Source organism: Nelumbo lutea, chromosome 4, assembly GCF_056320005.1.
Source record: "Nelumbo lutea isolate HS-2025 chromosome 4, American lotus-T2T, whole genome shotgun sequence".
Taxonomy (NCBI): domain Eukaryota; kingdom Viridiplantae; phylum Streptophyta; class Magnoliopsida; order Proteales; family Nelumbonaceae; genus Nelumbo; species Nelumbo lutea.
In genome coordinates this window covers 22,049,283-22,075,797 of record NC_142687.1, presented here as the reverse complement: position 1 = coordinate 22,075,797, position 26,515 = coordinate 22,049,283, and the positions used below count along the sequence as shown (strand labels likewise).

The 26,515-nt window shown below is 38.0% G+C and overlaps 1 protein-coding gene across 1 annotated transcript; it reads left to right on the top strand.

The window, feature by feature from the left end:
- The first annotated feature begins 1,626 nt into the window (after positions 1 to 1,626).
- On the top strand, positions 1,627 to 19,927 carry LOC148854545 (Regulator of chromosome condensation (RCC1) family protein). The gene is made up of 9 exons (XM_088984843.1): positions 1,627 to 2,338; positions 2,651 to 2,927; positions 4,150 to 4,343; positions 4,679 to 4,726; positions 5,081 to 5,135; positions 5,725 to 5,923; positions 15,454 to 15,885; positions 15,969 to 16,160; positions 19,635 to 19,927. Exons 2-9 carry the CDS (start codon positions 2,675 to 2,677, stop codon positions 19,699 to 19,701), a joined length of 1,440 nt encoding a protein of 479 aa, XP_088840969.1. The 5' UTR covers positions 1,627 to 2,338; positions 2,651 to 2,674; the 3' UTR covers positions 19,702 to 19,927.
- The last annotated feature ends 6,588 nt before the right edge of the window (positions 19,928 to 26,515 follow it).

The window sequence follows — 26,515 nt, the reverse complement described above, 5'->3', positions numbered from 1 at the left end:
ATATGTATTAAAAATACCTGTTTTGCTAAATTTTTTATTGGTCTTTGCCAAACTTTTTGCCTTTGAGTGTCAGTGGTGGATGAGATGGAAGCAAGGGCTACTGAAGAGAAAAACCACAGTGAGAATTAATGCCGAAAAAGAAACCATTGTAGAGACACTTCTCACCTGCATTTGGCACAGGGGTTTGAGGCCCTGATTTGATATGCTTTGGAACCCTTGACTTGTTGCATACCCTGCCCCCTTTTCCTGATACTGGTGTACGAAGGGGGCTGTTAACCATTTCAGTGTATCCAGGACTAGTAGTCCACTCATGGAAGCCTTCACAATCTTCTGTTTCACTCTTCCGCTTCAGAGGCTGAGAATCAACAATTATGTTTTGCAGAATTTTAATAAGCAATTTGAGGAAACAAATTAACTGCATCACTAAATTGCAATATGTTCATAGGCATACCATTTTATGATGAAATAACCGAAATGAAGCACAATCGGAAAATGTGCACTCAAGCTTTGATCATTATTTCTTGTTCCATTAGAGGGAATATTAAAACATGACTATTCAACTAAAAGGAATAATCCAAGGTATCCTATCTGCACTTCAAATGACAGATTCACAGTATTTAGTAATGGTACATATTCTAGCTTGACATACTTGTGTCCATTATAAAAATAAAGAGCTACAGTTGTACACCTCCAAAGAAATACCTAAACTCCAAAGCAAACTTACCAATGTGTGGAGTTTAAGTCACGGTTTTTAAAAAAATATATATATATTTTTTGAATGTAACAGCATATTGTGAGCAATAGTGAGACCATTGAGATAGTTTCTGCCAAATATAGATATAAATACAATGGGCCTAGTCATCCAATATAAACTACAAGAATACCTATTGAAGAAGATCGTTGCCCCAGCTTTCATTTTGGCCATAATAAACCAGAAATTCACATACCCCAATCAGATATACAACCTGCCACTAGATCAAATGGGTCAAAGATTCAACTACCCATTTGGACCAATTGTCAGGTTTTAAGAGATCTCGACCCAGAACCATGGCCCAATGACGGTTCAGATGGTTCATCCAACCGGATCAATGACAGGATGAAAACAATGCTTTTAGCCACAATAACCTTTTAACCGCCATCCAAGAATTTCCAATGTTGGTTTGATTAAATTAGCGGAAATGAATCTACCCATGGCGTCTATAATTTCTCTAAGGTTGTTAAACTCCATGCCACGGAGAGGGAGACCAAAGATACAAGGCCCACCACTTACTCTATTCAACAATCTATTTCTAAGAAGAAAAGAAGCATCCCTCCTCTACAAATGTAAACAATGGCCACTGAAATGGAGCTTTTTGGAGTCTAGATTTGAGGCATCTAATCTAAAAGAAAACAAAAGATAAGATTATTATTTCCCTCCAATTTCCCATCCCTAAGCTTTGATCGAAGGTTTTAAACTACGCATCTCTAAGAAATAAATCCCTTTTCCTCCAATTTCCTACCCTCTGCTTTGCTTAAATTTTGAAGTGCCAACCCAACGAGATGAATTAGCCGGTCGCACATGCGTTTTTTAGACACGAGTCAAAACACGCCTAAGATCTAACTCTAAGTTGTGTGAGGAGCAGATCCGGACTCCCATTATTGTCAGCCTCAGGTGAATCATGTGAAGGTAACAAGATCATAAGCAAGCAAGTTGGAGGGAATGAATCCTGATTTGAGGGTTGAGGGCCCATATCATGAGCCCTGTAAAAGACGACGAGAGAATAGATAGTACTACTGTACACGAAAAGCATCGTCGATCGTGAGAGGGATTTTGATTCTTGAATTGAGATGGGAATCCACATAACGTCCATGCCCTTCCTTGCATATTGCATCAGAAGATCAGATCGCGTCATCGCAACCCTCTATATGGAACTGCTCTGCATCCCAATACTATCTCCCCAAATCCATGGTTCAGGGGTCGGACCTCACCTCTGTTAGGATGTTCTCAACCGCACTGCAACATTTTTCTTTTGACATAATACAATGAGAGGAAAATGCACGTGTACGCTTTCCGATGAAACGGCAACGGGTTCTCTACATTCGGATTCTTAGCGCCAGAAGATTCTGAAAAAAGCCACAGCGCAAAAGCTAGAGAATCTCGTCCCTGTCCTGTTCCGGTCCCCGTGGAAGTGGAAAAACTAACTCCCTCCATCTCAATCAATTTCCTCGCCAAACATTAGGGAACGGTGCAATTTTCCCGAAAATCTCTCTCATTTTTTGAGTCAAGCCTATATTATACCAACAATTTACTATCGTCATCGAAATTGTATTCTGTTAGCATTTCGGGTTTCAGTTCCAGGTTTGTGTTGACTCAACCTCCAAGAAGATTAAGCCATCATTTCCGAAACCCTAAACTTTCTATTTTGTCATGTTTTTTTTTTCTCAATTTCTCTGCAATTTGCTTGTCTAGATTAATTTCAATTTCCTTCTTTTTTCTTAACATTCCAGCTAGTTTTTGATGCCGATCCTCTCTTGTGCATCATATCTAGGATAATGTAGAACATCGATATCTGAACTTTCCCCAATTGAAACAGTTTGCAATATCAATTATGAAACCAACTGTTTCTCTAAACTAGTTTTGTTTTTTTTTTTTTTTTTTTCGTATTCTTAGTTGTCAGGGAAACTTGTTGTGGAAATGGATATTGATGATGTTTTGGGCAATTCTAAAGTTGTAAAACTTCCAACAAAGAGTGCGATTTATGTGTGGGGTTATAGCCAACGTGGGCAGACGGGTAGGAAGGGTAAAGAATGTCACTTGAGGATTCCCAAGCGTCTCCCTCCCGAGCTTTTTGGGTGCCCGGCAGGAGTTAATGAACGGTGGTTGGATATTGCTTGTGGCCGTGAGCATACTGCAGCTGTTGCCTCTGACGGCTCACTTTTCACATGGGGTGAATTTTCTAAACCTTTTGAACCCCTTTATCTCATCTTAGCATAAATGTTCTCTTCTATTTCATTTTTTTTTTTTCAATTTGTGCTTTCAATTTAACAATGACTATAATTAATTTATCGATGGATTACTAGGAAATTCACTTTTAAAGGTTTTTGTTCTCATGGAATTTAGGGAAAACCTTCTGTATATATTGTTAACTGTTAATTTAATTAAAATAATCAAAAGAATAAAAGGTATCCATAATTTAGTTATCTTCCCAACTTTAACCCTTGGTGCATTTCTAACAGTTCAACTTTTCTTGATCTTCTTTGGCCAATTGGCCCTGAGAAAATTGCCAAAATGTCACCATGAATATCTCTAGACACATCATCAATTCCTGAGCTTCCTGTATTGCCCATGCTACACCCATCAAAATTTAACTCTATGATATTTTGTGATGGAGGACACCATTAGATTGTTGATATATTTCTTATAGATATGCTATGCTCCATTCCCTTAAAATGTCATCGGGAGAGAAAGGACTATCCATTAAGGGCAAGGTCAATATTTCCCTTGGAAGTTGGAACCACTGAAATTTTCAACATATCTACATTTCTGGGGGAAACCAAAACAATGTATATTGAAAACAAAATCCTTACAGTTTTGGTTGAAAATAGAGAAAAACTAGGTTAATATATTGGGAAATGGAAGAGAAGTAAATATGTGGATAGAAAAATATATAGAGCTTCAGTTTTTGATACAATTTTTTAAAATATTTCTATTTTGATTGGATTTCAATAGAGAGGGCTTTGATCCAGGTTGAAAGTTGAAAACTTGTTTTAAATTAAGATTTGAAACCTTTATTCTGGAATACCTGTCAGAGCTGGGCTTCAACTGTTCCTTTTGCTCCACTTGGGGCTAAACAAAGAAAAAAATAAAGTTATTTTCACTGATAAATTCTATAAATAAAGATACATGTGGATGTGAGATTACTTTTTGTTGGGTTTTTTGGAGCTCCTTTGAAAGAATGTAATGGTTTATACTGCATGTTATACATGGAGACTGGGTTTGCAAGATGTAATTGTGATAACTAGGCACCTACTTTAGTTGTTCTGTGGAATTTGTCATGAAATCAGAATATAATTATCCTGTAACTTCATGCGTTTACTTACCATCGTGTTATATTATCAAGCAATTATTTATAAATTTAGTCATTAATGTACCTATGTCGTTGAATGTAGGGGCAAATGACTTTGGTCAGTTGGGAGATGGAACTGAAGAGTCTCGAAAATACCCAAGAAAAGTTAAGCTACTGCAAACTGAATTTGTGAAATCTGTTTCATGTGGAGCACATTGTACAGCTGCTATTGCAGAACCTCGTGAAAATGATGGGACCATCTTCACAAGTAGACTTTGGGTCTGGGGGCAAAATCAGGTTTTAACATTTGTCTTTTGGTTTCATTATTATTATTTTTTGCTAGCAACAGTATGCAATGATTTTATTAAAAATGGGAAAACTACTTTACATTCCTTCCAGCCTTTTTCTGACCATATCATTTATCATTTAATGCTTGTGTACTTAAAAATTTCCTTCCAGCCCTGGTACACCCCACAGAAGGCCTTTTTTTTTTTTTTTTTTTTTTTGTGATGCCTTCCCTAGCTGGAGCATCTTCCAAACTGTCTGTGGCTCTAGGGACCTCTCTTGGTTTCACTATTATTTCTTTTATTTATTTAATTAACACTTACGTCTGCATCTTCTCGTATTCTCAGGGATCAAATTACCCACGTCTTTATTGGGGAGCTTTTACTCCAAACACGGTATTTGATATTCTTTTATGATCTGTTTTCTGATTATTAAGTATAACATAGATTAATCTCATTTGTGGTACAATTACCGGGAATTCATCGTATTGAGTGGTAATTGATGATAATTAACTAGACTTTATGAGGTAATAGTCTTACTTCTGAAGTTAAAATATTGGGGGGGGGTCCTATCAAGAAAATTAAGAAAGCCAGGAAGCAGAAAATGCATTGTTACGATTAAGGTGGGATATCAGGGGTTTATGAAGGGCTTGGATTGAAGTTGGGAGTGATCTTTGTCTCATGAGTGTGGGTTGCTGGGGCTTGTTTTTGAATGGGTTCTCTCTTTTGTCTTTTGTCTTTTGTCTGAAGGGTCTTTGGTTGCATTTGTGTTTGGTCTTTTGGGGCTGTTGCTGGTTCTGGCTTGGTTTGTTACTTTGTTTCATGTTGGGAGATTTGGTTGGGTTTCATTGTTTTTTTTTTTTTTTTGGTGGGTAATGCCTTGTTACCTCTTGATGTAATCTTTTTTTTTTTTAATAATTTATTTTCATTTATCTTCAAAAAAATGTTGGTTTCAGTATAAATGCCAAACATTTTGAGTGAAGATATATAACAAAGTGAAGGATTAGTAATCATGTGATGCAATCTTCTTGTGTAGCAAGGAAATAACTTACGTAGTAGAAATTGATAATGCACTCCTCTGATATATGTAGCACATACATTTCTGCCTAGTTCATTTTATTGTTCTTAATCATGATCTTGTCTTTGATTCACATGCCAATAAACAACTGTCTCACTTGAATCTACATTTAATTTCCTCTTTTAGAATTCTTCCCAATATGTTATTCTTTATGCTGTTCTTAGTGCAAAGTTGATCTATTGGGCATCTACTTAGTTTTTGTTCTGATAGAATTCATGCTTTTATGCATATGCTAAAGTTTTTTCATATATAAAATGAAAGGCATAGAAGGGAGCACCTAGATACTATGTATGATATTCTAATAAGTATTAATTAGACTTCTATTACTTTTCTGATACACCAGGCTACAATGAATATGGTCAGCTTGGCAGAGGTTTTACCTGTGAAGGGCTTCAGGGTGCTCGGGTTTTAAATGCTTATGCAAAATTCCTTGATGAAGCCCCTGAGCTTGTGAAGATTATCCAAGTGTCATGTGGGGAGTACCACACAGCAGCTATATCAGAAAATGGCGAGGTGTAAGTGATCTGAAGGACTTTGTTATCTGGACAAAAGTTCTGTTATATGTGGGAAATGTGGTTTTCCGCATGACACAAGTGAAACTGTTTGAAGATTTAGAAAGCTTTTCTAGTAGAAACTTAACCTTCCACTAGAAGATTGGAGGACAAAATGGAAACAGATGGTGTTTTAATTTGTTAATTTTCCTCTTGTTGATTTGGTTTGCAATGGATACTTCACCCAGTGACCACTTACAGTTCTTTTTTTTATATTATGTTGTTCTTTGTGCCTAACTCACGTGAGTCAACTTTATAATTGAACTGTGTTTTACTTTTAATAATTGATGATAAATGTGAGTTAATGATCTTTGCAAGTTTATAAACTTATCTGATGATGATTTTTTGCTTCTTGGTTATTTGTGTAAATCACAGGTAGGCCATAGTCTATCCTTGACCATTTAATTTGTCAACTGTTTTGAGATGTTTTGCTGTTATTGTATTGTGTTTCAGGTGATTTCTCCTCTGTAAATTAAGTATTATGAATTTCAAAGGATTCTGGAACCTTTCAGATTTTTCACTCATTGGTAATGGAATGCATGGGAAAAGTAACTGAAGTAATTCTAAAACTGGAATTTGGAACCTTTTTCTTCAATTCTCTATCCTAGTCAAGTCTTGTCAAAAGCTTTAACTTGGTCCTATGGGATCCTTTTCACTTTTACATTTTGCATTTACAACAGAAGTGGGTGGTCTAAGGTATGGTTAGGAAACCAGAAGGTAGTTTAGGTATATATAGGACCAAGTGTTTTGCATACAGGCATGCCAAATCTCTATGTGCCCCTAAGGAAAAATGGTCTAGGTGATGTAAGAATGATAAGGGATTTGTACAAGATTGGACAACTCAAATGCCACACTTCAAAGATTTTCTACTTGGGATGCAATAGTTAGAAAAAAAAGGTTATGGGCATTCCTTGGCTAGGGCTCTTGGGATTTAGGGTTAAGTAATTAGGATAGGAAAGGGAAGGTATAATATGGTAGGTCAATTTAGTCCACACTCCACAGTTAGGGCTTAGAACATTAGGGTATATAATATTGGGTAGACTATTTATCAAAATATATATATATATATATATATATATATATATATATATTGGGTAGACCTGAAAGACTGAGAAGTTAGTGCATAGGAAATTGAAAATCAAAAGCTAAATAGTAAATCAGGTTAAGGTAATTCTATTACCCTAGAGCTAAAAATCCAGAGATAAATGCTATATTATTTATTTATTTATAGGTAACAGATAAATGATTCTATTAAGAAAGTATAAAACTGATATACCCATCCAACCTAGAGGACAGACTCCCAAATAGTCAAATACAAAAAGAGCTTGCAAGATTCCCTCTCGACGAACTGCATCTACTTCTGTTTTATGACCTTCTAACCCATTGAAGATGATGTTCCTTCTTACTCCAAAGATCTAACCTTTACAATGTAGTAAAGAAGTAGCCATGGACCTACACCTCCATCTCTAATCCATTCTATCACATCTGAGAAATCTCCTATAACTATGATATTGGAGTTGCCTGGGAAGATAAATGCTATGATCGTCATTTATGAATCAATAATATGATAGATAAAATATATTGATAAGAAAGAGAATTGACTTAGAGGATCCTAACGATTTCTTGGTCAGGAGTCTTGAACAATTATTTGATAGATAAAGAATTGACAACAAAGGTGATGTGGGCTCTGAACCACCCAAAAGATAAGCACACTTCTGTAAAATATTATTCTGGATTTAATAACTAAAGGTGATGTGGGCTCTGAACCACCCAAAAGATAAGCACACTTCTGTAAAATATTATTCTGGATTTAATAACTTATGTTTCCCTTGCTTAGGTTATCTCTTGTACATTGGGCCTTAGCATGGCAAGTTGCGTATGCATTGCATTACTGCATTGGCCTGGCACACCCCTAAAAGATATAGAAATAATATAAAATTGACTCCTAATGATTGCTATGATACCTGGATACCTATATGACAATGCCATACATTGTTGGATAGTTTTAGTGTAAATTCTGTATTGAGGGGCCATTACTTGGTGAGATAGTAAAATCCGGGCTGCAAGTGTGAGAACATTGGTATACAAGTCTGAGAGCAGCCACTTTGTGCAAAAATGCTAAACGTTAGGCCTGCATCTACTTTACCCCTCCCAAAACCCCAGATAGCTGGGATCAACATTGAGTAATGGTCTTTTTTTAAGTGTAAATCTGTATTTGACAGCTTGTCCAGCTGTGTCCTTGCTGTGTCTGGGTTATATGGAAAAGTGAACGTTGAAATTAAGACAAAATTAAATAGGATGTGTAGAGAACTTCTCTTCTTGTGTACACTCAACTCAAAAATCAATCAAGTATTATAACAAATAATGGCAATGATAACAATAATAATAAAAATAATAACAATAACATGGCAACATAGGAAGTCTGGAAGTGTGTTCTTGCTATGTTTGGGAAACATAGCAAAAATTGAAAGTTGAATTTAGGAGTGCAATTGAATAGGATTAAAATGTGTAGAAGAACGAGAAGACCACATCAGCAAGTCTGGCCAACTGAAGACAGTTCAGAGTCATTTCTTCCTTCTTTCTATTATCTTTGTCAGGAGGAAGCTTCACCCTTGAAGTGGAGCCTGAGTTGTGCAACCACCCAACAGATATCAACAATAATAACAACACATTATAAATAATAGTAATATAAATGGAACATGAAAGAAAAGGAAAAGAAAATGGCTTGCATCCCACAAAATGAACTGCAAGTCATTTTTTTTTTTTTTTGGTCTGTAGGATTGGCTCCATCATTAGGGTTGAAGTTGAATGGTATTCGATAGCGGGAAGGTTTTAAACACAAGGTTGGTCACCAGTGTAGAGATCTTCTATATCAATCAGTATGTAAATCATGCTTTTTGGGTGTATTTTTTAATCTTTCTTTAACATTTGCATTCCTCACATCTACAAATTTTTAAATTATGATTGATACGGTAGGGTGGAATATTGCAAGATTATTCCAGGGTGAAGACTACAATCGGATTATCTCATTCCCAAGACCACAGAGTGCGCAAGGTTTTTCAGAAGGGGAAAACCAGGAGAACCGGAAGTAGAGCAGGAATATGCTATCTAGGGGTGACCCAGGGGTAGAGTGGAAAGATCACCAGGTTGACCAAAGGACAAAAGTACTTCCCAACCAACTCAGGAAGACAATTGGTTACCAACCTTCGGAACAAGAGGCGGCCAGGAGCAGTCCTATTCTAGCTTGTCCTTCAGTCCCAAGTAACCATGTGATTTCGGTTTGTGATACTAATGTGTCTCCTGTGTCTTTGGTTCCAGATTCCGTTCCTGTACCATGTTCTGTAGCCCATGAATATGCAGCCAAGCTAGTAGGCGGGCTCTTTGAGGAGGGGGAGAGGGGAAGGAAGGACTGTGGGAAGGTGCGGGAAGAAAGGTATAGAAGTGGACAAGTGTGGGAAATCATTGAAAGAGTGTTTAAGGATGTGGAAGGGTAGCTGATATGGAGGAGGGAACGGGAGGAAGGAAGAGAGGAGTGGTTAATGGAGAGGAGGGACAGGAATGAGGGTAGAGATGGAGAGGGTTATGGGGAGAAAGCAAGGAAGGAGGGAGGTAACAGTAAGGGGAGGAAGGTTGGAGAGGAAAGAACTGAGGTGGGACTAGAGGAGAGGAAGGAAAGGCAGGTGGACAGAGATGAAGGGGATTCTGTAGGAAGGGTAGGGGTGGTAGAATTGGTGAGAGAAGACACGATAGCAGAATTTGTAGGGAAGTTGGGCTGTAGGCTGGAGGATTTTAACTAGTTGAAAGAAAGCTTACAGAAGAGGAAGATGCAGATCATAACAAAGAAGAGGAGGTTGAGTGAAGTAGAGAGACTAAAAAGAGATGTAGAAGGAGACAAGAAGCTCGGGGTAAAAGGAGATAGAAGGAAAGGGGGAAAGTAGTGGGTAGGTGGCAAGGGGTTTGTAAAAGAAGCGGAATGAAGATTCTTAGTTGGAATGTGAGGGGAATTGGGAGTGCGAAGAAGAGAGCAACAATAAAAGAGGTAATAAGACGGTATGACCCAGACATTGTGCTGTTGCAAGAGTCTAAGAGAATGGAATTTAGTGACAAGTGGGCAAGGAGTGTATGAAAAGCCAGGGGGATTAGCTGGGTGGCGGCTCCATTGTGGGGTGCTTTCGGGGGGATTGTAACAATGTGGAAGAGGGATGTGGTTGAAGGGATGGAGGAGTTGATTGGAAAGTACTCGGTTTCCATGAAGTTTAAGCAGCAAGAGGATGATTATATGTGGGTGCTCACAAATGTTTACGAACCGAATGATTACAGAGAGAGAAAGGAGCTATGGGAGGAACTGGCTGATGTTAGAGGTTTGTGGGATGGGCCTTGGTGCATGGGTGGGGACTTCAATGTGATAAGGTTCTCGGAAGAGTCCAATAAGATTAACTAGAGGGTGACAAAAAGCATGAGGAAGTTTAACAGTTTTGTGGATGCCTTTGAGCTTAAAGAGATTCCCCTAGCGCATAAGGCATTTACATGGTCAAATCTCCAATCTAGACCCATTTGCTCTAAGTTGGATAGGTTCCTGTTTTCTTTGGATTGGGAAGAACATTGGGGAACCTTGGATGCTAGAGCTCTCCCAAGGGTGACCTCGGATCACTGGCTCATAGTGTTATGCAAGGAGGAAAGAAGGTGTGGAGGTCCTACCCCCTTTAGATTTGAAAATATGTGGTTACTGCATCCAGGGTTTACTAACAAAGTGAGGGAATGGTGGCATGAGTGTAACCCGTCGGTGGAGTGGGAGGGGATAAAATTCCATAAGAAACTACAATTCTTGAAAGCAAGAATTAAGGAGTGGAACTTGATGGAGTTCGGGAGGACAAAAGAAAGAAAGGGAGACTTGATGAAGAAGATTGAAAGCCTTGACTTTAAAGAGGAAATGGGAGAATTTGGTGAGGAAGACAATGACCTCAGGAGAGAATTGAGAAGACAGTTAGAGGATTGCCTACACAAGGAGGAAATTAGCTGGAGGCAAAAATCTCGGTGTAAATGGCTGCAAGAGGGAGATAGAAACACTAGGTATTTCCACTCTCTAGCAGATGGCAGGAGAATGAAGAACTTTATCTCCAAATTGGTAGTAGATGGAGTTGAGTTAGTACAGCAAGAGGAGATTGACAGGGCCTGTGTGGAGCATTTCAAATCTATTCTAAGAAGGCCTGTGAGTAGAAGGGTGTGGGTAGAAGGTTTGGATTGGCCAGATGTAGGGGTGGAGAACAGGAGAAGGATGGAAAGAAGCTTTAATATAGAAGAGATCAAGGAGGCTATGTTTTCTATGGATAGAACAAAAGCTCCAGGGCTGGATGGGTTTATAGTGGCTTTTTATCAGGATTGTTGGGATATTTTGAAAGATGATCTCTTGCGGGTGTTTGAGGAGTTTTTTAGGAGAGGAATTGTCAATCCGGGTGTGAACTCTACATTTATAGCCTTAATTCCCAAAAAGAAAGATGCATCCCACCCAAAGGATTTTAGGCCAATAAGCTTGGTGAATAGCTTGTACAAGATCATTGCAAAAGTGTTGTCTTTGAGGCTGAAGAAGGTAATGCCGAATATCATTGAACACTATTAAGGAGCTTTTGTGAGTGGAAGACAAATTACAGACCGGGTTTTAACTGCTAATGAGAGTGGAGAACTTTAAGAGGGATAAGAAGAAGGGAGTGGTCTGTAAGCTGGACTCGGAAAAGGCTTATGACTTGGTGGACTGGGAGTTCTTGAGGAAAGTTTTAACCAAATTCGGGTTTGGGGCTAGATGGTGTAAGTGGATCGTGGGCTGTGTCCGGAATTGTCATTATTCAGTGCTAGTGAACGGGACAGTGGTAGATTTCTTTCCAGCCAGTAGGGGTATAAGACAAGGAGACCCCCTTTCTCCTTTCTTGTTCATTTTAATCGCAGAGGTTTTGAGGAAATTGATTCACAGAGCAGATTCTAGGGGGCTCATTAGAGGCTAGAGGGTTGGGAGGATGGAAACCCCCCTCACACATTTACAGTTTGTTGATGACACGATTTTGTTTTGTGAAGGTGGTAATGTGAGGTTTATCAGGAATTTAAAGTCGGTGATACAATTGTTTGAGCAACTGTCCAATTTGAAGGTTAACCTTGCGAAAAGCTGTGTAGTGGGGGTGAATTTGGAGGAGGGAGAGATCAGGGAGAATGCTGAAGTGCTGGGGTGTGAAGTCACGGGGTGCCCTATGAACTATTTAGGATTACCATTAGGTGATAATCCCAAGAGAGAGAGAGCTTCTGGAACCCGGTGATGGAAAGGTTTGAAAAAAGTTTGGTATCCTGGAAAAAGAATTACCTCTCTTGGCGGGAGAATTACATTAATTAAGGCCACGCTTGCTAACTTACCCATCTTCTTCATGTCGGTGTTTAAAATCCCAATGAAGTTAATGAGAGATTTCCTGTGAGAGCCGGGAGAAGAGAAGAGGGATCATAGAGTTAGCTGGGAAATATTGTGCAGGAGTAAGTCGTGTGGTGGTTTGGGGCTTGGGAGTATTAGAAGAAGGAATATGACTCTGTTGGGGAAGTGGCTGTGGAGGTTTCCTATGGAGAAGGAGAAGCTATGGTCTAAAATAGTGGCAAGTATTCATGGGCTGGAGCACAACGGATGGGACGTTAGAATCAGAGCTAGGATCACAAGCAACTCTCCTTGGAAAGCCATTCATGACCAGCTTCCAGTTTTCATTCCTAATATCAGGTATGACTTGAATTCCAGTAACAACATAAAATTTTGGGAACAAACCTGGGTGGGGAGCGCCCCTCTAAAGGATCAGTTTCCGTCTTTGTATGCTCTTTCTGATTTGAAAAATGAGCCGATCTCGTCTTTCACCACCCTGTCCTCTTCCACTTTTGGGATTGGGTGGAACTTGGGTCTAAGAAGGGATTTGAGGGATTCAGACTTCGACTATATTTCAAGCCTTCTTGCGCTTCTTGATAACGTTGTTTTAGACCCCACTAGGGCGGATTCTAGAATTTGGACACCTAACCCCAATGGCATTTTCTCTTGTGCTTCGTTCTTCAAAGTCTTAAGTCAGTCCACCAGTCCTACCCTGTCCCCTTTTCCTGTTGGTGATGTTTGGTGCAGAGCTATACCTCCTAGGGTTGGTAGTTTTTGTTGAGAAGCCTATCTGGAAAGAATCAAAACTGGTGATCTACTCCAAAAGAAGAGATTCAATACTTGCTTGTCACCTCAGTGGTGTGTTCTGTGTAAAGCAGATGGGGAGACTGGTTTTCACCTAATGGTATTGTGCCACTTCGCGAGGACATTGTGGGATTGGGCTTTCTCCTTATTTGGATGCAGCTGGAATTCCCCATCAGACATGCAGGGCCTTTTCGCCCCCTCCTTCAGGTGGCGATTAAAAAGGGGAAGGACAATGTGGAGAGGACTAAGGGCTGCAGTATGTTGGACACTGTGGGAAGAAAGGAACTCCAGGATATTCTCAGAAACTCAGAGAGGGACAGCAGATTTGAGGGCTATCATACAGGTTAGGGCGGTACAGTGGCTGAAATCTCTGGAAATATTCACAGATTACACTGTGGATGACATGTTGAGGAAGTGGGGTGAAATTGCAAGTTGCACGCAGATCAAGTCAGTAATGAGTGTGGCTTGGACCCCCCACCTAGTGGATTCTTGAAATTAAACTTTGATGGATGCAGTAGGGGAAACCTGGGACAATCAGGGATTGGGGGTGTTTTTAGAGATGAAAATGGGGTCATCTCTGCTATGTTCTCAGGCCCAATTGGAGTGGGTGACTCCCTTAGAGCTGAGATATGTGCAGTTATGGAAGGAGCCCGGAAAGCTAAGGAATTGAACATCAAGAAACTTATAATTGAAGGGGATTCAGAGGTGGTGATAGGGTGGCTGACCAAAGAACAAAATGATCTTTGGAAGTATAACAATGAGAAGAGGAAATTCAAATGGCTGGTGCGGGAGATGGAAATTAAAACATGTTGGGTTAAGAGATCAGCTAATTCCCTAGCTGACAGTTTAGCAAAACAAGGGGCAGAAAGGGATTCCTTGTTTTGGGCTAAGTTGTAATGTTAGTGTCCTTGTATCTTTGTATTTTCTTCTTTCTTTTCTTGAAGTTCTTTGTGACTCTTGGAAGATAAGTGTGTTTGTCTTCCACTTGTAAATTTTCTACTGATGAATTAATGAAAGTGTTATTGATAAAAAAAAATATATATATATACCTTTATATATTGAAGAAGTATCCATCCTATAAGTATGCTCCAGAAACATCCCTGCAGTATCCAGTGTCATATTGGATACATATTGTATTTGACCTCAGTGTGTAAGCATTTGGTATTGTGCTTTTATTGTTTAGAGTTCAATTTCATTTTCCAACTTTCTTCTATCAATGCAAGCAATACCCTTGAACAAGCCTTGTTAATCAATAGTTTGTCTTAGTCATATTTTCTTGTTTACTCTTCTTTCCTGGTCACAAGATTTTTTTTGGACTGAACACCTTACATATATCACACAAAAGGCATTCTTGTAGCATCCATGCTTGATTACAACTACTTTTCCATGACCTAGATCAGTGCAAATGGCTTCCAGATCATCAGTATATGTAAAAGACTTTTGGGAATAGTGAGTGTACTTAAAGGGTTTACCTACCCATTCTCAACATATATTAACCTTTTACTTCAAAACTTGAATATTTGATGTGTAAATCAAAGAGATTGGTGTAGATCTGAACTAGGTGAGCCTTTGATGCAACAAGAAGAGCTAGTCATGGATGCCAATAATGCAGATTTTTGTCTCTATCACTATATTTCCAGATTTCTACAGCAAGAAGCTGTTGCACTTTGAGAATACCTTGATCAACCTGACATGAACTGGGAGCCATGCTATTCCTTACTCTTGAGGTTGTTCAATGGTTAATTTTCCTTTGACTGTGATTAGTTGAAAGAATTCAAAAGCTTCTTTGGTCTTACTTATTACTTGCAGTAAGAGAGATCAATGAGTTATTGACACAAGATGTAACCGTGATTTTGGAAGTAGAAGATTTGTTTTCTACACCTGGGAAATAGGGAACTACTTGGAACATAAAATAGATTCAATAGGCATGAAGTTAGAATTGAATGTAGTTGCTAGAATTTCATCCACCGATTAAAGGGACTATACTAATATAGTTCCCAAGAGCAGAGCAGTTGCTAGTAGCAACCAGTGCCCATCATGAATTACTAAAATAGTCAATTTGAAAATGCTCTAATCAACATGTGATGTATCAGAAACACCATTTCTACCCATATCTAAATCCAGGATAATAACTTACTAGACTGTTGTTTATGAAGAATGCACATAATTTTCTTAGCTTTTACTGATTATTGATGCCAGCCATCTATCTTCACCATCCACCTATTACATGAAATTATCTTTTTTCTGTATCTCATTCTCTTTACAAATGCTCTTCATATGTGGTGGGTTGCTTTGACTCTCGCAGATATACTTGGGGGCTAGGAAATATGGGTCAACTTGGGCATTGTTCACTTCAGTCTGGAGATAAAGAGCTGCTGCCCAGACGAGTTGTTGCCCTTGATGGAATACCTGTAAAAGATATTGCATGTGGTGGTGTTCATACATGTGCTCTGACTGCAAAAGGAGCTCTTTATGCTTGGGGTGGTGGGCAAGCAGGGCAATTAGGGCTGGGACCCCAGACTGGATCCTTTTTATGCATTGCTAATGAGTCTGAGATGTTGCTTCGAAATATTCCTATTTTAGTTGTCCGATCAGGTGTGCAGCTTGTTGCTTGTGGGCATTCCCACACGCTTATTTCTACTTGTGATGGAAGAATTCATGGATGGGGTTATAATAGCTATGGTCAGGCAGCAAATGAGAAATCTACCTATGCTTGGTATCCGTCACCAGTTGATTGGTAGTGTATCTGATGCTGTTCATCTTCAAACATTTCCTCAGTATTCCATACCCAATCTTATCAGCAGAAGTTTATTCATGCAGGTGTGTTGGAGAAGTACGGAAACTGGTTGCTGGTGGTGGTCATTCAGCAGTGCTGACTGATGCATGTTCCTTGAAAGAATTATGTGAATTCAGCCTTGCAGATAATGTGACTCTATCAAATGCTTCCAAAATTGAGGATATTGCAGCTAGAACTGGATCAGATGCTTTAGCACATCTTTGTGAAAGACTGAGGTATAGTTTTTATTTAAAACTTGTAGGTGCTAATTTCAAAGCTGCACCATTTCTTAAATGGCAATTTAATCTCATAGATGTTGGAAGAAAATTTAGTTTTAGTTTTTGATGATGCTCTGCATTTAAGTTGCTTGCTGCTATCATTTAGATAATTTATTTTTTTTATTTGTATTGTTTAGATAATTTGTTACATTGGCTTTTTTTAGAAATTTGCAAATTTGTTTTGACATAAACTGGAATCTGATGTTTAATTATGGTTGAAGGATCTCTACAGGTCATTGATAAAGAATTTACTATGTTTTAATTGATTTATATGAAGAGACTTTTGAATTCATTGTCTTAATGATCTTAGCATGCTAGATACTAATACTTGGAACCCTATTTGTCAAGCAATTTCTCTTTATTTTTATTTGCCTTTTCTGTCTTATATGTAAGCTGGAAAATAGACCTGGAAACTACCAATTTAGGTGGTATCACTTCCTTCTCTCTCTCTCTCTCTCTCTCTCTCTCCTTAGAAACAGCTTGGGCATGTCCACAGGACTCAGAAAACAGTTTTGTGGCCCTTAAAGGATTGTGATCCACGATTAAGTGTGTCCCATCATGAAGACCAACTGGGCCAGAAGTTGGCTTGAAACAGGACTGGAATCTGTGTGCATGTTGTGTGTTTATACATGGGGCATAGTTGTCAATGCATCTAGGAGATTCTGGGTTATAGTGGGGTGCCTAGTTGCCTAGACTATAAAAATTTTATAAAATTAAGAACTAAAATTTGGTTATTGGCAACTTTTTTTTTTTTTTGAAGAAGGTAAAGTATTGTATTTCAAAAGGAAACCAAATCAGGGCATGCTAATTCCTTCAAGGAAGAACTGTTGGCTTTATTGCAAGGGTTGAAAGTTGGGCAGGCTTACTCCAAACTACATCCTTTTGGTAAAAGGTGACTCAAGCATGGTAATCGGATGGTTGAAGCATAAAAGGATAAGTCCTTGGCGCTACAGGCATACCATAAGAAAGTAAATAGATTAGCAAGGGAGTTGAGAGCTTCTTTTAATTGGGTTAGTAGGAGTGTAGGACAGCTAATGGAATGGCGGATGCCTTGGTAAGGCAAGGGGCTAGAAGGGAGCAGCTTTTTTGGGGTCCTACAAGTGGAGTACTAGATAATGATGTATTGTTAAGTAAAGGTGTGTTTGGTGGTGGGGGGGAGGGGTTGTCTCCCGTCGTAGTTGAGGGGTGATGTCCACATGTCCACTTGTACATTAAGCTCTATTATTTTCCTATATTTTAATGAAGTTTTCAAGATAAAAAATTTCCTCTAAAGTCATGGCTAGTCATCATAATTTAAACATCCAGGATTAGAGCAGGATGGGCAAAATGGAGGGGGTTTATCTGATAGGCAAATACCACTGAGATTAAAACATTTGTAAGGCCAGTTATGTTGTATGGAGTGGAATGTTGGGCATCAAGAAACATGTCGAGAAAATGAATGAGACGGAAATGCGAATTCTAAGATGGATGAGTGGAAAAACTAGAAAGGACATGGGTAGACATTGAAGGGCCTAGAAGATATCAGGGTAGATCAAAAAGGACATGGGTAGAATGGATTGGCGAAACAGGATTCATGTAGCCAACCCCATATAGTTGGGATAAGTCATGGATGATGATTAATTTTAATATTTTCAAGTATAATATTAATATAAAAAGTATTTAATTGAGCATTTTCATATCAATTTAGCAACTAAAGAAGGCTATATTTATATATGATAAAAATTAAGATTGAACATTGAAAGTAAAAGAGAAAAAGTACAAGGGTGGAGCTGCTGTCTTATTTAATATAAGAGTCAAGGATGAGCATTCAGTTTATTCCGTTAAAAACCGAACCGAAATTTTAAAAGCCAAAACTGAAATTTTTTGTCCAGTTTTCGGTTATTTTGGTTAAAATCGAATTTCAATAATATATATTATATATTAGATTAATATAAAAATATTATATATATATATATATATATATATATATATATATATATATTAAAAAACCGAAAAAACTGAAAAAACTGAACCGAAATAACCAAAAACTGAAAAAACCGAAACCAAACTTTTTGGTTCGTTTTTTTGGTTTTTACTGAATAATGCTCACTCCTAGAGAGAGAGAGAGGGGTGACAAAAGGAAAAAAGTGGATCTTTTAAATTTCAAGAGTAAAACTTTGAAACAAATTAATAGAATGTATTAACACATATATTAATAAAATGTAGCTATAGTCTGATATTATAATAAGTCTTCTACAAAGAGACTGGTTTAGTTGTTTTGTTTGGTCAAGAATCCTAGATGACCCAATAATGTAGAAAAAATGGTTTGGGAACAAAAGGAAACCTACATTCGTTGCTCAAACTATGTCCAATAGAGAAATTTCAATTCAAAAGTCCTAGCTACATGTTTAAATTCTAAAATAAACCCATTGATGTGAGCAGTTTTTAAGTTAAAGATGTAGCAAGCATCTAGGAAAAACATCAATACAAGGTCGGGTAACATGGACTTAGACAATAGGATTGAATGCATGGCAGATCCAAAGGGTCCATTACCCAATTAATGGTTTGGATTAGCTACATCATCACTCCATAATATGATATTTATCAGGAAAAAGTTGTCCTACCATGTGGAGGGGATCGTGGCCATTGGCCATGTATTCAATTTTTTCAATTTTGTTTATATCACTTATCTCAAAACATTGTCTATTATCAACCCAGCTTTATTGCCAACTTTGTGCTGGAGTTCTGATCAATTGGCTCATTCATGGACAACCATTCCCATAGGGGGTCTATTTTGATCATTGCGGTAAAAGTTCTCATCAATAATCAAGTGTAGGGAGATAAATTTTGAATTTGAATTCTAGACTTCTCAAGTGGAATACTAGGTTGTTTAGGGAGTTTCCCCAAGACTGTCTTTCCCTACCTTTTCTTTCAAATCAAGCACAGCCTAAGTGATGCGAGCAGAAAACCCTTAGAAGGTGAAGAGTTCTATTGTAACTGTTGAAAATTCTAAAATAATGGATATATTAGATTGCTAAAAGTCATTCGGTCAGGTTGATTTTTTTTGTGAGGCCCATTGAATAGTGGGTCCTGATCCTCTGAATAATTGAATGTAACTATGCTGCCGAAAGACATGACACCGCTGGAAGGGCTTTGAGCAATCAATCCCCCTCCCAATGAGAATTTGGGATCTGCTCCTCACACTGACCTCACATCTTCCATGAATAATGACATACGAGCATGAGAGATGTTCCCGAGATGTGCGGCTGCTACATGCTGTAAGGGTCGTGTGAGAAGTAGATCCGGACTCCCCCAATGAATTTGATAAATAACCACTTGATTGGTAATTAACATGTATCATATGGCAAGTTAATGGGGTTCCCAAACCACAGATTGATTCCAATGTCCTAGAGGTAAGACACTTGCATTAACTGGTTGTTAATGTTTTTGCAGGGAGCATTTGCTTGACTCGGGGAAGTGTGATTGTGAAGAGCAAGAGGCGGTTCAAGGCAAGAATTGAAGAAAAAGGAGTGAAGGGTTGGTATAAACAGCATTATTTTTTTGATAAAAAAGTGTCAGATATATTACTTGAACATGTTTAACCTATTTGCCGTTTTACAATTACATAATATGAAGGCTAGGATTTGGCCGCTCAAAAGAGTGTCAGATAACTGGGATTGTAAGATATTGTATTCAAAACCGTAGGGACTATTTAAATATTAAGTGAACGAGTTTTTTTTTGGTTACTCGGCAATAACTTTTTCCAGTAATCAGTTCGGCGTTAATGGGGTTTGGTAGTTATAGTCTCGATGGGGCCTGGTTTGGGACCGGGACAATCTAATTTCTTATCGATTCGGGACGGGTCTACCCTGTCCCGAACCAAGCCCAACCCATTGACAACCCTACCACCGTTAGTTTAAAAAACGCATGGTGTTAATGATATTCACAATCTGTTAAATAATAGAAAATATTATCATGAAAAAATTGTAAGTAGATCTCATTAAATAAAATAAAGATGATTTAATATATAATTAATAAATATTAAAAATAATATATAAGTAGGCTCTACTTAAAATTTTCTTTTAAGAAAAATAATAGGTGGGCCCTATTTTAATAGGTGGAGTGCAGTCTATTTATCCTAAAAAATAATAGGTGGGTTTCACTTAAAATTTTATTTTTTAAGAGAATTAATAAGTGGATCCCAATTTGAAATTATGTGCGGGCCCCATCTCTCTCTCTCTTGGCCGAATCTCCCACCCTTATCTTCTCCCTCCATTCCACTTGCCACTATCGATAGCTACAACTTTCACAAACAAATAGAGAGAGAGATGTTGCCGAATATATTGGCTGCACCAATGTTTACCTATCCCTCCACAATATTAGCATTCTACATGCATTACTCCTCATAAACGGTCCTCCCAGAGTCCACCTCAATACGCTTCCATTAGGGATCTGAAGCAGCGAGTCATTACCTGCCTCAACAAGCTCTTTGACTGAGATACTCTCGCCATCGCAACCTCCAAACTCGAATCCATCACTCATGAATGCTTCCCCCATTCCTCACTTGCATCTACGATATTGATTCCTCCGAGGATACTCTTGTCCGTAAGCAATGCGTCTGTCTTCCTTGGTTTACTTTTTGACACACGATGACACTTTCTCTCCTTTCCTATCTAAAACGCTCATTAACATAGTCCACTGCCTTAGATACCCCGATTCAGCTATCCATTTAAATTGCGTCGGTACCATCACACAATGGCCTTACAATCACAAAGTCTCCCTTCTCTGTGTTCTTGAAGCCATTGATAGAGGCTCTTTTTCTTGAGTCGGACTACCTCCGTCACGACGATGACCACAACAACAACAACGTTTAATAACCTTATTGGTAACACTAATACTAGTAGTAGAGAGAAATGTATATAGAAATTTGGTTCGTTTTGAATCAATCATACTACACCAGTTTCGTATTAAATTCTTTTACTATCTTGAGTATCTGAAACTACCAAATTCAATCTCATTGAATTCATATTTTTACAAGGTTTCTGTTGTTGGGCCCTTGTTCATGAGTCGGTCAACTTTTACTAGTGTAAAGGAAAGATCACATGGCATCCAAAGGGTAGTGAATCAATGGGTGTAAGATGCTGTTGAGACCCACTTATTAATTTTCTCTTTAAAGAGAAAATTTCAAGTGAGACTCACTTATATATTATTTTAAATATTTATTAATTATACATTAAATAATTTTTATTTTATTTATTGGGATTCATTTGTAATTTTTCAAATTTTTGAGTTTAATAGTATCATATTAGCATTTCATATTATTTTATTCATTATTTAATGAATTGTAAACAGTATCATTAACACCGTACATTTTTGGGTTAACAATGGCTTTTTCGACTTAATCTGATATCTAAATTGGCCCATCAAATTATAAAAGGGCAAAAGTGGACCTTTTACAAAGTAAAGGGATTATCAGAACCGAAAATCCTTTTAGATTAGCTTGGTGAGTCAATTGAAATCTGCTGCACTTGCAGATTTTCCTTGCACTTTCCCTGAAATTTCATATTTAGTGACCATGAGAGGTGTTGTGCCCTATGAAATACAAGTGTGCAAAACAATACATATGAAACACAAGTCGAGCAGATGTTACGGGAGGGTGATCGTAATGGCAGGTATTTCTACCTTTCAGCAATTCACCATCGTCGTCGTAATGTCATTTCTGTGTTTCGTCACTCTGATGGCCCTTGGTGTTATAGTGATACAATGCAACAATTATTTGTTGACTACTACGCTACAAGGAACTGTTTAGGAGTTCCTGTCCTACCATTTCTCATGAGTTATTGTCGTTGGTACAACATGTGATTACTAATGATGATAATGCTGCGCTTTTGTGTTTGTTTATTAAATTTCAGAGAAAGCCAATAAAACATTGTATTGCATTACTTGAATTTAATAATTACATCATATTTATAAATTAAAACAGATCAAACCTATTCAAATTCAAACTTTTACTCTCTATCTAAGACTTCATGTAATTTATCTCAATTCATCTAATCTATTTCAATCCATCTCAAACTCTATCATAACATAACAAACTCAATCTATATCTTTAATACCACCTACTAAAAAGGAATTAAAAGCCATCGTGATGCAAATGAGACCGTATAAAGCCCCGGGTCCTGGTATGCCTATCCTTTTTATCAATCATTTTGGCGTCTTATATCTGATGATGTCCACAGTTGGATTCTTAAATTGTTTAATGGCAAATGCCTGAGTCTGAAGTTCTTATTCCTAAGATGAATCACCTAGAGAGTGTGGCAGATTTCCGGCTGATTAGCCTTTATAGTTTATAATGTGGTTTATAAAATATTTTCAAAATTATTAGCTAATCGATTGCAACCCCTACTAGAACAATGTATTTCACCTTGGCAAACAGTATTTGTTCCAGCCTTTCATGTAAACAGATAGTTGATAACATTTTGGTGGCTCATGAGGTTATTGTGCATATAAAGAAAAAGAAGGAAATTCTAAAGTCTTTGCTCTAAAAATAAATATGTCTAAAGCATATGATAGGGTTGAATGGTATTTTTTTAGAAGTTGTCCTACAAAAGTTGGGTTTCTATGACAAATGGCTTCAATTGTTGATGTTGTGTTGCTTCTCCTATTTTCTCTGTTGTGGAGAATCTTCTTCTTGTTTTTTCTCCAAGAGAGAGAGAGCATTACGACAAGGAGACCAACTTTCACCCTATTTATTTATCATTTGCATGAATGTTTTATCCTTGTAATTCACCTCCCTCATTCAGGAGAAGAAGTCATCTGGTATCAAGTTGGGAAGAGGATGTCCCCCGATTTCACATATGATGTAAATTTATTGTTGACGATCTTATGATTTTTGGTAAGGCAACTTTGTTGGAATTGGCTACAGTTGGGAGGCACTGCACCTATTTGGCATGATTCCGGGTGAGGAGGTCAATTACAGTAAGTCTGGAATATTCATCACCGATTACGTAACAGCAAATTGGTTCGTTTTCTCCATGGCCAAGACAATTAGTATCTTGGTGCTCCTTTGTTCATTGGTTGTAGTTAGAAATCGGCGTTTTCCTTTATTGTTAGTTATTACGTGGGTGAAGTCTAGATTGGAAGGGTGGAGGGCTGGTTCACTCTTAATGGCAGGACGGTTGACCCTAGTTAAAGCATGTTTTAATTTGAATGCGGTACGATCGATGTCTATGATGCGTTTATCTGCCTCTGTCTGTGAAGATTTAGAGAGACTGAGACTTCCCCGTCGCTTTTTGTGGGGGTGCTTCTTCTTCTACCCAGTGTCGAGCCTCTGTACCTTGGGATAAAGTCTGTTCCCCCAAGGTTGTACTTGTAGGGGGTTTAGGAGTGTGGCGTATGAAATATTTTAATGATGCTTTAATTTGTTGGCGAAGGTAGGAATAAGATGGCGTATCCTCTAGATTGGGTGCATGTTCTTAAGGCAAAGCATTTTACTTGTATAGATTTCATGACAGTGTCTCCTAAAAATAGGTGATTGTTGGCTATGGAAGGGTATTTGTACACAGATGACGCAAGTTGCGATGAAGCAATTTGCAATGAACTTTACTCCTGCTATAAAGTTATAGCTGTGATGAAGTTCATTCTTGGGAACGAGTTTGTTATCATCCTTTAATTGATTATGGATTTAGTTACGGATCTGTTTTTATTTTCTTTTGTAAATGCTACATCAGCATCTTGTAATAATTGTCTATATATACTTGATTATTTTAATGAAGGAAACATCACTTTTCTTCCTCAATTCCGTCTCTCTAAGTTTTACATGATATTGGAACTATAGGCCCTCTTCGAAAATTCCGATTCTTGATTCTAGTCCTCTTCCTTTTCTTGTTTTGCCCTCTTTTTGATATCAACAAGGATGAACATGAATAGAAGTGGAAGCACCATGTTCACTGTTGCTGATCATATCTCCTCTTCCGGTGATTAGAATTCATCTTTCTATCTCCATCCTTCTAACAGCCCTAGCACAATGCTTGTTTCTTGTCTTCTTATTGGAGACAACTATATGACTTGGCGAAGAGCAATGGTTAATGCTCTCAGTACTAAGAACAAGATTGGCTTCGTGAATGGAATGATTCAGAAGTCAGATCCGACAAATCAGATAGAATTCCTCGCCTTGTCGAAATGTAATTCCAGACTGGTGTCATGGATTTTCAATGCTTTAGCCAAATATCTCCATGAAAGCGTAGCCTATGTTGAAAATGCTCAAGAAATGTGGAAAGATTTGGAAGAAAGGTTCTCACAAGGAAATGAAGAAAAGGGAAATCCATCATATGGATGGCCGAACCATGTCAGATGGCTGAGCGAAATTTCAAAAATTTTCTTTTACCTTTTCGGGAATCGTATTCCTAGTTTTAGAAAAACAGTTTTTTTTAAGATTGTTTTTATACCGAAACCGAACCAAATTTGAATCCAACAAAAAGGGAGAAATATACCTGATATGAAATCCACAAATGTAGCTCCTAAAGTGGTAGTTCACACCTAAAGAGAGTACCAAAACCGGCTTCCACTGAATATGGCGCAGCTTGAATTGAAGTTGGTTTAACAACACAGTTTTTCAGCAAAAACTGTAATCCAACAACTTGGATTGTGCAAGGGTGGCGAGCATGAATTTTCTTTGTATTTTTCTTACAAAAATTAGAGAGGGAACTGATTAATATCCGTCCAAGAAGTGGAGGTCGAATTAGGGTTTCTAGGGTGGCAAGAATAAAGAGAAAGAGCTAATAGTAGAGTGATCTGGAGCAAAATCAAACTCTTTGTTCTTAAACCTTAAGGATCACCACTTCTAATCGAATTATGAGGTTTCTGATCCAAATCTTTATTTGGATTTGGACTCTTTAAGTGGATAAGACTTATCCTCTTATCCTAATGGTTGATCCATACCCAAATCCAAACCCATATTCGCCCAAGTCACATGACTGCTTAAGCTATCATGTGACCACTTAATTAATCTTATTAATCATGGGCTTTAGGCCCATTAAGCAATTGGCTTACATCCCTAGATAGTTGTAGGCACATTTGGTTCTCTTTGTATGGTGTGGGACCCCAACAATGACCCTACATAAGCCCATATGGGTTCAGTCCAACATTTGTGAAAAGGCTTGGCCGAATTCACTATCAAGTATAGTGAACCCTTGAGTCCATTAGTATGGGCTCTTAATGGGCCCGAAATTTACATTAAATGATCATTGAGTCTAGCCATCCTATGAAGGCCCAAGGACAATGAACTTAAGTAGGATATAACCCATCAGGTAATCAGCCTTAAATGGTCTCTTACACTTAACATCTCAGCCCTTAATGATCAACCACTGCCTGACAGGGAAGGACCTCTCCCCTGGCTACAAGGTGCAATGTTGCACTCTCTGCTCGGATGGGTCTCGAGAATTAAAACATTTTGCAAACATTTTTCTTAAAACACAATATATATATTATCATATAAATATATTTTGCAAAATAAATCTCAAACTCGATTGAAATCGACTACCGATAGTTTTGGTTTCCATCAGAGAGAGTGCAGTCCCGATTATTCACTTTGTTTGACAAATGGCTGATCCTATCACTATGATCACCCACTCGAGTGAATTCTCAGACTGCCCCAACATACCTAGGTTTTGACCCCCAAAGGATCTCACTGAATGGCATATCAAAGACAACCCAATTCGATACCTAGTGCAGTACCATAATCGAATTTAGGAGTTATATGTAACTTTCCAGTTTTGCCCACTAGTCTCTAAGGTTCAGGACATAATTGGAAATTGGTCTGGGTTTAATGTTTCGAATAAATACACACTACATGTGCTTTGGGTCTAACCCTGGTAGCTGAGACAAGCTGCCCCAACCTTCTTGGTAGCACATTAGTGTCAGCCTTGGCAGAATAAACTTCTCCAAGTCTATCCAACGACTAAGAACATTCTAAACTAACAAGAGTCTCAGAAGTGTCCAATTTAATTGTAATTACACACCAATTATAACATGAATCAATTATGTACTTTTATTCATTTACAATAAATCCATCATTACACCAATCTAATTGGAGCTAACGACATACACTGTCTAGTAGGAAATGCACCAAGAATCTTTCATCTCAAGAGAGAACTCATGCTACTCAAGAAAGAGAATCTCCTTGTCTCTGTTTACTTCTCAAAACTCAAAGGAATTTGGGATGAATTGTCATCCTACATTGCTGGACCATTATGTACCTACGAGTTGTGTACTTGTGGAATCCAGAAAAAATTTGTTGTAGAATAGGAAAGGGACAAGGTGTATCAGTTTTTGCT